Source organism: Raphanus sativus, chromosome 9 (assembly GCF_000801105.2).
Source record: "Raphanus sativus cultivar WK10039 chromosome 9, ASM80110v3, whole genome shotgun sequence".
In the NCBI taxonomy this organism is placed as follows: Eukaryota; Viridiplantae; Streptophyta; class Magnoliopsida; order Brassicales; family Brassicaceae; genus Raphanus; species Raphanus sativus.
Window position 1 is genome coordinate 24189473 of NC_079519.1, and position 13644 is coordinate 24203116.

General features: G+C 34.5%; 2 protein-coding genes across 2 annotated transcripts; one reads left to right on the plus strand and one right to left on the minus strand.

Annotated features, from left to right (window-relative positions):
• Positions 1–152: 152 nt before the first annotated feature.
• On the plus strand, positions 153–2754 carry LOC108823832 (digalactosyldiacylglycerol synthase 2, chloroplastic). The gene is made up of 5 exons (XM_018597114.2): positions 153–513; positions 784–1090; positions 1225–1491; positions 1571–1920; positions 2038–2754. Exons 2-5 carry the CDS (start codon positions 800–802, stop codon positions 2552–2554), a joined length of 1425 nt encoding a protein of 474 aa, XP_018452616.1. The 5' UTR covers positions 153–513; positions 784–799; the 3' UTR covers positions 2555–2754.
• Positions 2755–5460: 2706 nt separating this feature from the next.
• On the minus strand, positions 5461–9775 carry LOC108826472 (serine carboxypeptidase-like 15). The gene is made up of 13 exons (XM_018599849.2): positions 9650–9775; positions 9421–9566; positions 9273–9349; positions 9068–9190; positions 8864–8966; positions 6995–7032; positions 6790–6891; positions 6613–6699; positions 6372–6527; positions 6147–6265; positions 5937–6050; positions 5816–5861; positions 5461–5727 (listed from the first exon to the last, which is right to left on the minus strand). Exons 1-13 carry the CDS (start codon positions 9766–9768, stop codon positions 5647–5649), a joined length of 1311 nt encoding a protein of 436 aa, XP_018455351.1. The 5' UTR covers positions 9769–9775; the 3' UTR covers positions 5461–5646.
• Positions 9776–13644: the final 3869 nt, after the last annotated feature.

Genomic DNA, 13644 nt, shown 5'->3' on the forward strand with positions numbered 1-13644 from the left:
AATAAATTTGTAAATAGAGTAGGAAAGAAACGGAGCGAGTAAATTAGCCGTGAACAATTGGGCCAAGCCCATAAAACACAACAAGCCCGCCGGTTTTGACTTGAAGGGTGCAGAAACATAAACGCTAAGAAAACGGCACGTATTTTGGAACACGCAAGCATGTTGGTTGATTCCTTATTCTTCTTTCTTTCTCCCTTGACGTTGGCGGAAAAGAGGAATGGAATGTTAGAGAGAAAGGAGAAAGAGATTGGACAATTCAGCGACCAGCCTGGAATTGATTTAAGTTTTAAAGAATGACCTGAGGAAACCAACGAAGAGACGAATAAAGCTCCGCGGAATATTCTCCTTTTGTCACGCAAACCCTAATTAAATATATAATTTATTTCTCTCCTCTTACGTTCGCCCTTGCTCTTCCCCGACCCCCCAAGCTCGACGCGAACCAGCTTTTCCTAAAACGTGCTTGCGCTTGCTTTGATCAAACCAAAGATTCTCTTCTCGATTGGAATTCTCCAGGTATGGAATGGCTTCGGTTCGATTCAATTTCGAGATAAACTTTGTTGATGTTTGATGTTAATTACTCGCACGGGTTAACTTAAATTTGAAATTCACAGGAAGTAAGTAATATTTGTAGTCGGAAAGTACCAGATTAAATTAAAAGAATCATCCTTAGCTTAGATCCAATGATGTAATCACGTATCTTCATAGCTGTGTATCTCGTTTGATTTTTGGAATTAGGATATATATATATCTAAGTAATAGTTTTAATATTTAATTCGTTTACAGGATACATTGGTTGATAATGAAACAGCAGCAGCAGAAACAGCACATTGCAATATTTACAACAGCTAGTCTTCCGTGGATGACGGGAACTGCTGTAAATCCTCTCTTCCGTGCTGCCTACCTTGCCAAAGACGGTCAAAGACGTGTCACTTTGGTCATTCCTTGGCTCACTCTCAACCACCAGCTCCTTGTCTACCCCAATAACATCACTTTTACTTCCCCTTCCCACCATGAATCTTATGTTCGTCGTTGGCTTGAGGACAGAGTCTCATTCCCGTTAGGCTTTGAGATACGTTTCTATCCAGCAAAGGTATGACTATCCTTTCTCGTTAATCATTAATAACAAAATCTCTCTTTACTTTTTTTTTTTTTTTGGGTAACAATTATCTCTCTTTACTTTCGCTTCCAACTGTCCTTTTCAATTCAAATATTATCTTATTGCAGTTTGCTACAGACAAAAGAAGTATTCTTCCTGTAGGGGACATATCGGATGCCATCCCTGATGATGAGGCAGACATTGCTGTCCTTGAGGAGCCTGAGCATCTCACATGGTTTCATCATGGCAAAAAATGGAAAACCAAGTTCAACTTCGTCATAGGGATCGTCCACACTAACTACTTGGCATACGTTAAGAGAGAGAAACAAGGCCGTCTCAAAGCTTTTCTCCTCAAGTACTTAAACAGTTGGGTCGTTGGCATTTACTGCCACAAGGTAAAATCTTTCTTTACACCTACTAGTAGAAACATTTTGATGTGAATCAGGACTTGTGCTAATTATGTTACTGATACAGGTGATTAGATTATCGGATGCGACTCAAGAATACCCTAACTCTATAATCTGCAACGTTCACGGTGTCAACCCCAAGTTTCTAGAAATTGGTTTGAAAAAACTAGAACAGCAGAAGCTCCAGGAGCAGGCCTTCACTAAAGGGGCGTACTACATTGGTAAGATGGTCTGGAGCAAAGGGTACAAGGAGCTTCTTAAACTACTTAAGAAACACCAAAAGGAACTTGCTGGGTTAGAGGTTGATTTATACGGTAGTGGAGAGGACTCTGAAGAGATCAAAGAAGCAGCTCGAAAACTGGACTTGACGGTTAATGTTTACCCAGGACGTGATCACGCCGACCCTTTATTTCACAAGTACGTCTCTAGTTTCATTACCTCGGCTATACATCATGCTTGTAACATAGAATCGAAGCATTATCTTTGCAGTCTATTGGGTTCTGTTTATAGTGATTATTATGTCTTCTGTTTCAGCTATAAAGTGTTTCTCAACCCCAGCACAACAGACGTGGTCTGCACAACAACTGCAGAAGCCTTGGCGATGGGAAAAATAGTGGTATGCGCAGATCACACATCAAACGAGTTCTTCAAACAGTTTCCCAACTGCAGAGTCTATGACGATGGGAAAGGTTTCGTTAGAGCCACACTCAAGGCACTTGGGGAACAACCATCACAACTAACAGAGCAACAGAGGCATGAACTATCATGGGAAGCTGCTACACAGCGGTTTGTAAGCGCCTCAGATCTTAACCGGTTAGCAAGAGCTGATTCGAACTTGTCAAAAAGAAGTCTGTTTGCTTCATCTTCTATTAGTGTTGGGAAAAACTTGGAGGACATGTCTGCGTACATACATTTCTTGGCGTCTGGGTTTGAAACTTCAAGAACAGCTTTTGGTGCAATCCCTGGAAGCTTGCAGCCAGATGAAGAGTTGTGCAAAGATCTTGGGTTGACTCTCAAGACTCCTTCCCGGAATAGTCTCAAGCAAGATTGACTGTTGTATAAAAAATGTGTTGTATTTTACCTGAAAATACCTATGTGTCGTTTTCTCTCTCTCTCTCTGATGTATTTAACGAATCATTCTATAGCTTGGTGGAATGTTTTGATAGTGACATGACAATTAGGTTAAACATATCATATTTGTTTTGCTCTGATTTTGCTTTTGTTTTTATCAAGGTTTATGTTTAACTGGTGTGTAACTTTGTACTGGTGCTGATAGCTTTGCCATAAGTCGGATGCAAACTCGATTTAAGATGACAAGCGAAAAAACAACAACAAATTATTTATAACGAGGATGTAAATGCTAGTGTTAAGAGTAGATTCTTGTATACAAAAAAAACCGAAGAATGGTAGTTATTAAGTGATATCAGTAAAAGAGGACTTCAAACGGCATGTATTGTCAAATATCAAAACTTGGTTTCAAATGCAGACAAAGAGGAGATTGTCAAACAAGTGTTCAGTAATGCTGCTATTCAGTGCTCGAGTGAAGAGTATATATCTTTACCTATCATTGAACTGATGTTGCAACTACTTGAACGTGGTATTTTGCTGTCCACCATTCTGGTCTGCTTCCTCTCAGTAAGGATTTAGTGGAGCTTCTCATTCTGAAAATCTATAGAAACCAGTACACCACAATTCAATACAAATCATACTAGCGAGAAGGTACACTTTTCCAATTGATTTGGTGTCCATAGTCAGATTCGTAAGATTTCTTTGGATTGAGCTGAGTTCTACGGTAAGATCGAGAGCATGAACGTCTTCTATTGGTTCCAAAACCCACAAAGCTTAGCTAGAGAAAGACAAAAGCACCTATAAAATCTCCACCGTCGACTTTGATCATCGTCAAGACACAAACCTTTCTCTTACTCATCGACACGACCCACGTAAAGGTTATATATATATGATAGATGATGGAGCATGTTATTATTAATATTTTTACGAGTATAGTTTTATTGGTTATTCGAATATACATTTAATATATTATAAAATATAAACTATTTAAACAAATATATTAACATAATTATATCATAAACCATTACATTAACATAAATCAATGCAAGAAAATATGGGTCAATAGTTTAATTATTTCAATATATATATATATCAAACTGTACTTAGAAATTAGATATATAACAAAACTAAAATTAATAAATATTTAAATATCTAATGTGAATAATAAAATTAACTTATAAATTTAAAATAAATTAAAAATAAAACATCAGAAACATTCTAATAACATGTGAACAACAAATAAATAAATTAGTGATTTTATTTTTGGTTTCTTCATTTATATTGAGAACATTCTGAAGACAGAGATTTTAAACCCATAATGCCGCTGATTCTTAGGGTCACTGGGCAGATAAAAGCGAAGTTTCCTTTCCTTATTTTCTGTGGTTTCCATCTCTGATTTGGAGTTCTCTTGTACATCGAGTTATTGGCTATCACTGCAGATTCTTTTCACCAATGAATGGTGGTAAGTTGTTTCTTGTTAGATTTGTTACTTGATTCCTTTTTTGATGATTGTTTTTTTTCAGGGCCTAAAATAGTTTATGGTTTAAAGTTATGTGGAAGAAGTATTTGACTGATGCTGGCCAGAAATTACATAGCTCAGCTAGTACCACGACCTCTGGTGTCATAACTGTTTCTTTTTTTCTCGTTGGTGTCTTTGGGGATATACAAATTGAACAACAATGTTTATGATGTGACCAACGACATAAATAAGAAGAGAATGGTAGTGACTGAAAAGATATTAGTGTAAATGACGATGTATATGATCATTTGTAACGGCTGGTTCCCATTAGCCATTAATGGTTTATTTTTCTCTTTTTGAAATATTGTTTGCTTTAATAACTTTTTGGATTTGAACGATACTGCTGATAAATTGCATAGTTCAGCAAGTACCACAATCTTTCGTGCCCATTGAGAAACCCAAAAACATTTCAAGGTAAATCTTAATCTTAATCATGCCGTGAAATCTTAGTACAATCATTGTGCAGATAAATCAACAAATATCTTAGATTCCTTTCTCTGCTTTCCGTATTTGGTTGTGATTTCCATCTCTTATTCGAAATTTTCTTCCACAGCAAGTGATTGGCAAATTCTTTTCATCAACTAATACCACTACTGATAAGTTGTTTCCTTACTAGGTCTATTAAACTTATTACTTATTTCTTTTTCTAATACAATGTTTCACTCGATGACTGCTCTCTTGTCATAGCTAGCTCTTTATCAGTTTCAGATTTCGCTGACACAAAACTCTTTCATGTTTGACAATTTTTATTTCAAGTAAGTCCACTTTCTAATCTTTCGTCCTTAGGCTTCTCTATAAGTTGTGGTTGAATCACATTTTGATGTTTATTGAAACACAGAATTACTATGCAAAAAGACAAAATGTCGAAGGGAAGAAAGGAGAAGACGCTTCTCGAAGATTCTCAGTTTTGCTTCTTAATTCGGCCAAACATTAAAAAATGCATGCATCTTGATTTGTTAAGCATCTTGAACGTTATTTAATCATGTAAAAAAGAAGTAGGAATAATTAACCCCAAATATTATCATTTAGTGTTTGGCCGAATCATACAAGAAATTGCCTTCAAAGTATTCAAGAGAGGGAACTGAACAAGTCCTCTATAATCATGTTTGTGAGATTTTATGAGCTCGTCCAAACGAATACTGTACAGACTTATTCGTGGTAAGTTTTTTTTCTTCTAAATCTGGTTTTGGACATAGCCAGATGAAACATTTATATTGATTCTCAAATTTTAAAAGACCATTTTGTACGTGTATATATAGATTACTTGGTCCCCAATTTGTTTATTTTTAAAAGCTAATTAAGATTGTAACCTTAAATGTTTATTGTCTTCTGAATCTTAAATCCGTCCATGTTCTTATTAAGATCAACCAGCTCATCTAGAATCCATTTACCTAGTTGCTGAACTCCACAAATCAAGTACTGCCAAAGTCTTTTGAATGTTCGCTGACTAATACAATTCGCCCCATAACATTGGGCTCACTTACAATAAATTACGTAGACATCATATAAAGATTTTGCAGTTTTTTTAATCTTGTTATCAAATCGCTGATAAGCTGTTACAGAGGTTGGCCACTAATCCATCTCTTGAACATAACCGAGTCCTCCTCTTGTTTATGCGCTATCGAGTGCTCACCGCCCTATAAGACCAAACGCACAAACACTGAGAAACTCGCTCTCTCAAGTATAAATGTTTTCATTTATGTAATAAGAAAAATGTAGACTTGCTTTAACAGTGGCAAATGTCATCTTATTGGCATAAGTCCTTGTGTATCTGCAACCGAAAAGAAAAGATTGTTTGTTTAACATGTGTTTTATGTGATGAAAATGACAAAAAGAAGCCTAATACCCAGCAACTTGATTGTGAACCATCCATGGCCTCCAATCATCAACAATTGAATAGTTGAGCGATCTTATCCAGTCTTGAGTAGCAAAGAAAGGGACAATCATGTCGTGATCACCACTGTTCACCAGAAACATCATGCGAAGATTAAAAAGCTTTTGTCAAAACCCTCATAAAGCCTTAACATATGAATAAAGAAGTGTTGTTGTGGACGACCTGAAGATGAGAGATCGAAATCCTTGGATGCTGTTGTTCTTATGGTATGGTACACTGCTGTTAATGTCTGATTTGTAAGGCATTTTCCGAGGACATCGAGACCATTCTCCTATACTCCCCTGCAAATTCTCACGGTTTTATAACCATCAATCAAAAAGCCTTTCTATTATTACTAAACCATCTTATATTAATACTTTGTCATCAATCATCAATAGCATATACAACCTTCTCCACATGAAGGGCTCTGCGCACACTCTCCTCATTGGCCCAGCGGAATGACTGCACAGTCAAGCGATGCCCATCCGGGCTGGTGTCATAGGGGTTAGACGGGTTTTTGTACTGTGGTCCTAGAATATATGCCATATCTAATCCATTAACACACTGCATATAAATACAAAGCCTGAAAGTTTGTGATCTTCCTTTTATATGTGTAATATTTCAGAGTATGTGTGCAGTGTGCGTTTACCTTGTCAAACTCTTCAAGGAGATTCATGCATTCAGTGTTAAGAGGATCCACTTTAACATAATTTTCTCTGCAGCTTCTCCTTAGCGACTGCAAATAAGAATATTGAGTTAGCTTCTCAACTCGGCTGCTTCGTTATGATGTAGGGAAGAAAACATCAATGTAACTGTAAGTCTGTACCTCGTAGATTTCATTAGAGATCAAACCCATTCCATGAGCATATGGAATGCGCCAGTTCTTATCGCGATCTTCTTCTGTTACAGGATTTCCCAGCACGTAACCCTATAGAGAGGGTGTAACAAGTGTAGAAGACTCTCAGTTCTTGATGCTCTCGACAAGGTATACACATATAATGTAAGATGCAAGCATAAGCCCTATGATGTACCTGAAGGTTTATTTGAGGTTTACAGCCTAGACCATTTCCTGAGATAAAAGTGAGAACTTTTAGTGAATCGGAAGAAATCTCTCAATTAATTTTTCAATATTTTAAATCCTTAATTTACAAAACGTGTAACATTCCGTCTACAGTGTTGTTTTAGATAATAAATAGTCAAAATGAAGGAAAATGTATTGGTTGAGAGATTTCATCCTAACAGCTAAATAAAACTTAAGACATAAATTTGAAAATAGCATATCATATTTTAAATTTTGATAACTAATCTGATTTTTGTGGGGTGGCTGTGGCCTCTGGGAACAAAAAAGTATCCATTGGTTTTCGTGGGATAAGATTTGTACACATAACAAGGGAGGACTGAGTTTTAGAAATCTTCAATATTTCATCATGGCGGTTAATAGACAAATTAAATTGTTTGTCTCAAAGGTTTTTATTTTCAAAATACTGATCTCTTGGAGGATCAGAGATCTTATTCATCTTTTTATGGGTGGAGAAATATTTGTTCAGATTGATCCTTGGTTATTAAAAGGCTAATCAAAAGAGTGAGAACAGGGCAGTCCATCTTTGTATGGTTAATCCTTGGATCCCCGCTCCTCGCCTGAGGTCAGCAAAACCAAAAAATCTTACTCAATTTCTTAATTTGTCGCTACTGGTGGAACATCTTATCAATCCGGTTCATCATACCTGGAATGTAGATTTGCTTAATGCATACATACATCATGATGATGTTAAAATTATTAGAGGATTGGCGGTAGCAGGTGTCAGAGGTCTGCCTCTTATGGGTGGAGCTTCACGGAATCAGGCATATATTCGGTAAAATCAGGTTTTCGAACGGAATCGTTGTAAGCAGACATGGCTATCAAACCGACCCTCTTCGGAACAAATATTAAATTGTTATTGGCCTTTTCTTGGAAAATCAAGTGCTCTCTGAAATAGAGACATTTTTATGGCAAGTATTATCGACTATGCTACCAGTCTCCAAAAATCTAAAGACCCGTGGGATCGATTGCGGCACAAGTTGTAGTATTTTTGGGGCAGAGGAGGAATCTACTAATCATGTACTTTTTAAATATCCACCAACTCTTCAAACATGGGCTTTGTCCAGGGTCCCATCGCCTCCTGGAATATTTCCAGCCTCATCGGTGTATACCAATATAGATTATTTTTTGGAGATTTCCAAAAGAAGGGGATTTTAATTACTTCCCATAGATTATGTGCTATATTTGGAAGAATAGGAATAATAAGGTTTACTCAAATAGGAATGGGAATGCACAGAAAATACTTCGTATAACCGAAGTGGAGAGCACACTATGGGAAGAAGCACAAACATTGGTAGTCGGGCACCATGGACAATTACAACAAAATTCAGCTTGGAATTATTCGGATCATACCAGAATTTGTTTTATTGATGGATCATGGAAAGAGAAAGATACATATACTGGGCAAGGGTGGTTCTAAAGGATTTTCAACGGAAGTTATGATGGGAGCAATGAATCTTCGACGTAGCTTCTTTCCTCTATGTAGAGTGTGAAGCCTTGATCTGGGCGATGTAATGTATAAAGACCCTACAGTTCTTTAATGTAGTTTTCGCGACGGACTGTTCTCAATTAATGAAGATGGTGTCTAACACCTGAAGAATAACCATCTTTCTCAATATATATGGAAGAATTCGGACGGAATAAGATTTTCTTCTCTATTTTTCGAATCAGTCATATTCCAAGAGTACAAAATACTATGATAGATAAGCAAAGATCGAAAATAGACGGACATTAACAGTTTGTAAGACAAAGGTTTAGAACGTTAAAAAATTAAAAAAATTGAAATGGTAAATGTTTTATTGAATAATATGAAAAAAATTACCAATTGAGATTTCTTGAACAACAGCTGGAACCGTTTTACCGGAATAAGAATTCCCGGTGACATAGAAAGGATTGGAGAAATACTCAGGATGCTTGGCTAGCCACTGCACAAGAATCAACAACAACAATAACCAAACCACAAAAAAATGTCTATGCACAAAGACATTAAAAAAAACACTTGAAACAGTTTGAGTTTTTCTTTTACATTACGAACAAACTCATGGACCCGCTTAGCTGATCTTGTGTCACTTTGTATTTTAGCAAGTCGGTTTTTTGAGTAAGAGAAGCCAGTGCCAACTGGCTGATCCAAATAGATTATATTCGCCACCTGATAGCAAAGGAAGCAATCATCCAAAAACTTTGAAGATGACCAAAGAGTTTTCTGTCATATGAATGTATAGTGTGTTAACCTTAGTCCATGAATATGTAGTAGAGACCAATGATGGGGTGTTTCCACTGTCAGACTCAATACTGAAAGCCAGAGGTCCTGCATTTTTCTCAAATTGAAAACCAAGTCATCAAGATTTACATGGAGAGAATATTCTGTACATATATTACCATTTTCAAGAACAAGGCCAGAGATAGAAGAGCAGCCAGGTCCTCCGGCTAACCAGATAAGAAGAGGGTCTTCTTTTGGGTTTCTCTCAGATTTGATAAAGTAGTAGAAAAATTGTTCTTCATCTGCCTCACCAACACCAATGTACCTGAATGACATACGTCAAAAAAATCAGAACATAAGATTCATTCATTATTTTATAAGACTAGTTGAGGTGATGAAGAACAGAACCCAGTTTCAAGCTCGAAAGGAAGAGGGCCTTGGAAACCAGGAAGATATCTGACTGTAGATTCTCCTGAATAAGCATGCACAAGAGAAAGAAGCAGAAGCAACAACAACTTGTTCCCCATTGTTTTCTTTGTATTTTTGAGTTAACCTCGTGTAGGACGAACACAGTACCCAATTACTCATGTCTTATAATAATTGAGAACAAAGAAGAATTTTTTTTTTTTTTTTGTAAACTAACCAAGAAGAATATTTATAGTTTTTTTTAAAAGGACACCGCCAGAGGCAGATGCGGCTGGACTACCCAAATCCTTCTTGTGATCATATTTGCATTAACATTATTAGGTGTTTATCAAACGGTCTAATAATAAACCCTTGGGAACGTGAACCACGTAGAAGTGACAGAGTCGTGTTTAAAGTGCGTTGAAGTTTGCACATTGGATTTAAGCCACATTTATATTTTAAAAAAATCAGGGGGCACATGAATAATCATCGATAGTAAAACTTCTCGTCTGTCATCTCTAAGCTGTCTTTAGCTCAATTGAGTATCAGAGCATTTCCAATCTATTGCTATTTTCATTTATAATATTCCCTCAGTTTCTAAATAGATGATATTTTAGGGAATTTTTGATGTTTCAAAATAGTTGATGTTTTAGTATATCAATGTACTTTTTAACTTTATCAAAACTATGTAACTAATGATAAAATGTAATCTATTTTGTGATTGGTTAAACAATTTTTAATTTATATTTTAATTATACTTTTTAGATTAAAAAACAAGTTTCTTAATAATCGTGCACAATCCTAAAACTTCATCTATTTTGAAACAGAGGGAGTAACATTTAAAGGTAAAATTATTCTAATTCACCTCTATTTATTTCTCTATAATAGATATTTCTATTTTTTTATTTATAGAAAAAGAAATAGTATTTTCTATTTTTTATTCTACAAAAAAGAAATTGCTATTTTAGAAAAATACATTGGAGCATATCTCGTTTTTATTATAGAATTCCTCTTTTTAGAAGTGAAAATAGCAAAATACATTGGATATGATCTTAGAAAAACGTTTTATAAAAAATCAGGTGCATTTTAATTATCCATAATGAATTGACGTTGCCTTAAGAATGTAACTTGTACTCCCTCCGTTTTGATTTAAGTGTCGTTTTGGAGCAAAATTTTCGTTTCAAAATAAGTGTCATTTTAGGATTTCAATGCAAAATTTATTAATAAGATTCTCTAGTTCATTTTTCTATTGGTTGAAATATGGTTAAATGTATAGGTAATTGTGTTTTTATTTTGGGAATATACAAAATCATATGTTTTATTAATATGTGTGCATAATCTTAGAATGACAAATAAAATAAAACGGAGGGAGTATTTAAAACTATTTTTTGTCGAGTTTTTCATTTCATTAACCCACAAATAATAAAAGAGTACAGAAATACACACGTTGCATGAGATTACACGTGTATGTTTGACAAAGAAAGCTTTCCACGCTTCAGAAAAAGAGCATGCATTCCAGAAATTTTCTGCTCCGCCCGAAACGCCTCTCTGCGCGACTTCCCAGTTCCCACAGCCATCTGACAAACGACGAAGCTTGTCTTCCTTTTCTTAATATTATCACCTCCGCCTTAACCGTAACTCTAGACATATACTCCTACAATCTCTAGAGATTAAAACTGGGAAAACACAACTAACATTAGAATCACTACAAGAAAAACTGGTATTAATAGCAGAATATGATAGCAGTTTTCGTAAGTGCTATGAAAAACCCCCTGTTCTAAAACTCGCTAGACGTTATACGTACGTTGGGGTTGGGCCTAGCGCCTAACGTAAAATCGGCGATTAAGCGGAAATTACGCGGGGTCTAGTTTTAAGTTTATTTTATATTTTTTAAATACATATATGTATAATAAGTAGCTTATGTGAAGAGTATGTAGAGAATCAATGTGGCCGAGTGTTCATAGTCGTGATAGTTTGCCTTAGGGTCATGGGTTCGAATGAGTTGTAGTGCATTTTGGACTATTTTTAATTTTAGGTTTAATGAATGCAAAATGACAAAACTGTCCCTATCTTCTACCTTCGTTCTGCAACTCAACAGCCGTTTTCTGAAGAAAAAAAAATGGGCGATTTCATTATTGTTGGTCATAATCTAATGAGTTATCACCCTAGTATATCAAATCTATAGCATAGCATGCAATTTTTAGTTTCAAAACTACAAAACAGTCGACTTTTTACTTCTGGCCGATTAATTGCCCGAATAAGTCTAATTCGCCTCGGTTGGTCAGCGAGTCACGTCTTTCCGGCGATTAAGCGGGCGCACAGAACGCGTTTTAGAACAGGGGAAAAACCAAAAAAAAAGTTTGGTAAACATTAATAGCATTTTATTAATGTTATTATGAAAAAAATTATGAGTGAGAAGAAAAATCAATAATACCGCTATATTTAGATGAAAATTACACGAGCGCCAAATATTCTCTCATTAAAAATAACAATTTCTTTACTTAAATTAAATGAAAAAAAAATCAATGTCACCACGAGACATAGAAAGGAGACACTAAAATTCTACTTTTGTCAATTTCCTTTGCTGATTGTGTTGTCCTTGTTCTTCGTTAAGTTTAAGTTCAGGAAAGCTTTAAAAATCACATCTTTGCGGTCTTACAAATTTTATATTCATTTGAACAGTTTGGTGAGTTTCTTTCTTGTGTAGGAAAAGCAACGGGTTATATAAGCCAAAATAAGGATGATGTAGAAATAAATACAAGATGATGAAAAGAAAATGCAGAAACGGTTGGAATCCTGATCATGTTTATGTTTCTTCATATAGAATTGTTGGACTACTTTAATCATAATATTATTTTATATTTTTTTATTTTAAATATAAATATATTAATTTAAAAATTCTAACAAGTCTGTTTGAAAAATATTTTAACAAGATCTTAATTTTTAAAATTATATTTAAATATTTCATTAATTTTTCAATTAGTTTTGAAATATTATTATACATTAATATATTAATTTATTGTTTATAAACTGAAAAAAGTAAAATTTAGCATATTTTTATCTACTTTATAATCATAATTGTGCACTGCTTCTTAGTTGAATTATGGTGCAGCCAAATAACATCGTTAAGACTCCAAACTTTCATGTCATTGAAACTTTCATCATTAACACTATGAAATGTTATATTATATAGTATTTCTATTGTAAACCATTAATTTATCAAATTACATTAATCAAATAATAAAATTTTTGATTTTTTGTATATGTTGTATTTTGATTTTTTTCAAAACGAGTTTAAATTGATAAAAATGTTAAAAGTCTCACATAAATTGTGTCCATAAACCCATGCATTCACTGATTTTGCCCTCTTTGACGCCTCCAGTTCATTTTATCTCCACAACCATGAGACAATTTTTTTCTGAAAATTTGTAACATTAAAACTTAGAGAAAGAAGTATCAAATTGCTCATTGGATGATGTTTTCAATCTATCTTTTGCTGTAAAACCTATTGTACAATCAAAGAAAAGTTCAGAAATATGATCTTTTTGTATTGAAAAGATGGGGAGGCATTACCGTTTATCAAAATCTCTTTTTCTATATATGCATTTGAATTTGTGTCTGTTTTGTCTTCTTTTTCGTTTTTGTACAGTAAGTATGAATTTAAATCTATGACACTGAAATAAATATTCTATGAGAAAAATTAATAACAGTTTAAATGTCGTGAGATGATGATGGAAGTAGTGGCAGAGATGTTATGTGTTTTTTATAAAACAAAAATAAATAAAAAGAATACATAATATGAGTTACGAAAGAAACAGTTTTCATCAAAGATTTTTTTTTCATTTGAAATATTTTTAAATTGTAAATTACATGTGTCAAAATTTTGTTGGATAGGTGACTTGTATTTTAATATATAGGGATAGTTTGATGGCTTGGGACACAAGAATATGTCAAGAAAATAACTATAAGAAAAAGGAAAATAAAATCACAAAAGATTA

Bases quoted from the DNA above. Each gene is read 5' to 3' on its own strand.
- LOC108823832 (XM_018597114.2), top strand. From the start codon at position 800: ATGAAACAGCAGCAGCAGAAACAGCACATTGCAATATTTACAACAGCT. The intron at 1,492-1,570 runs GTAAAATCTTTC...TTACTGATACAG, and splicing joins TTGGCATTTACTGCCACAAG to GTGATTAGATTATCGGATGC. The intron at 1,921-2,037 runs GTACGTCTCTAG...CTTCTGTTTCAG, and splicing joins GCCGACCCTTTATTTCACAA to CTATAAAGTGTTTCTCAACC.
- LOC108826472 (XM_018599849.2), bottom strand. From the start codon at position 9,768: ATGGGGAACAAGTTGTTGTTGCTTCTGCTTCTTTCTCTTGTGCATGCT. The intron at 8,967-9,067 runs GTAAAAGAAAAA...ATTCTTGTGCAG, and splicing joins TCCATGAGTTTGTTCGTAAT to TGGCTAGCCAAGCATCCTGA. The intron at 6,528-6,612 runs GTAAACGCACAC...ATTTATATGCAG, and splicing joins TCCTTGAAGAGTTTGACAAG to TGTGTTAATGGATTAGATAT.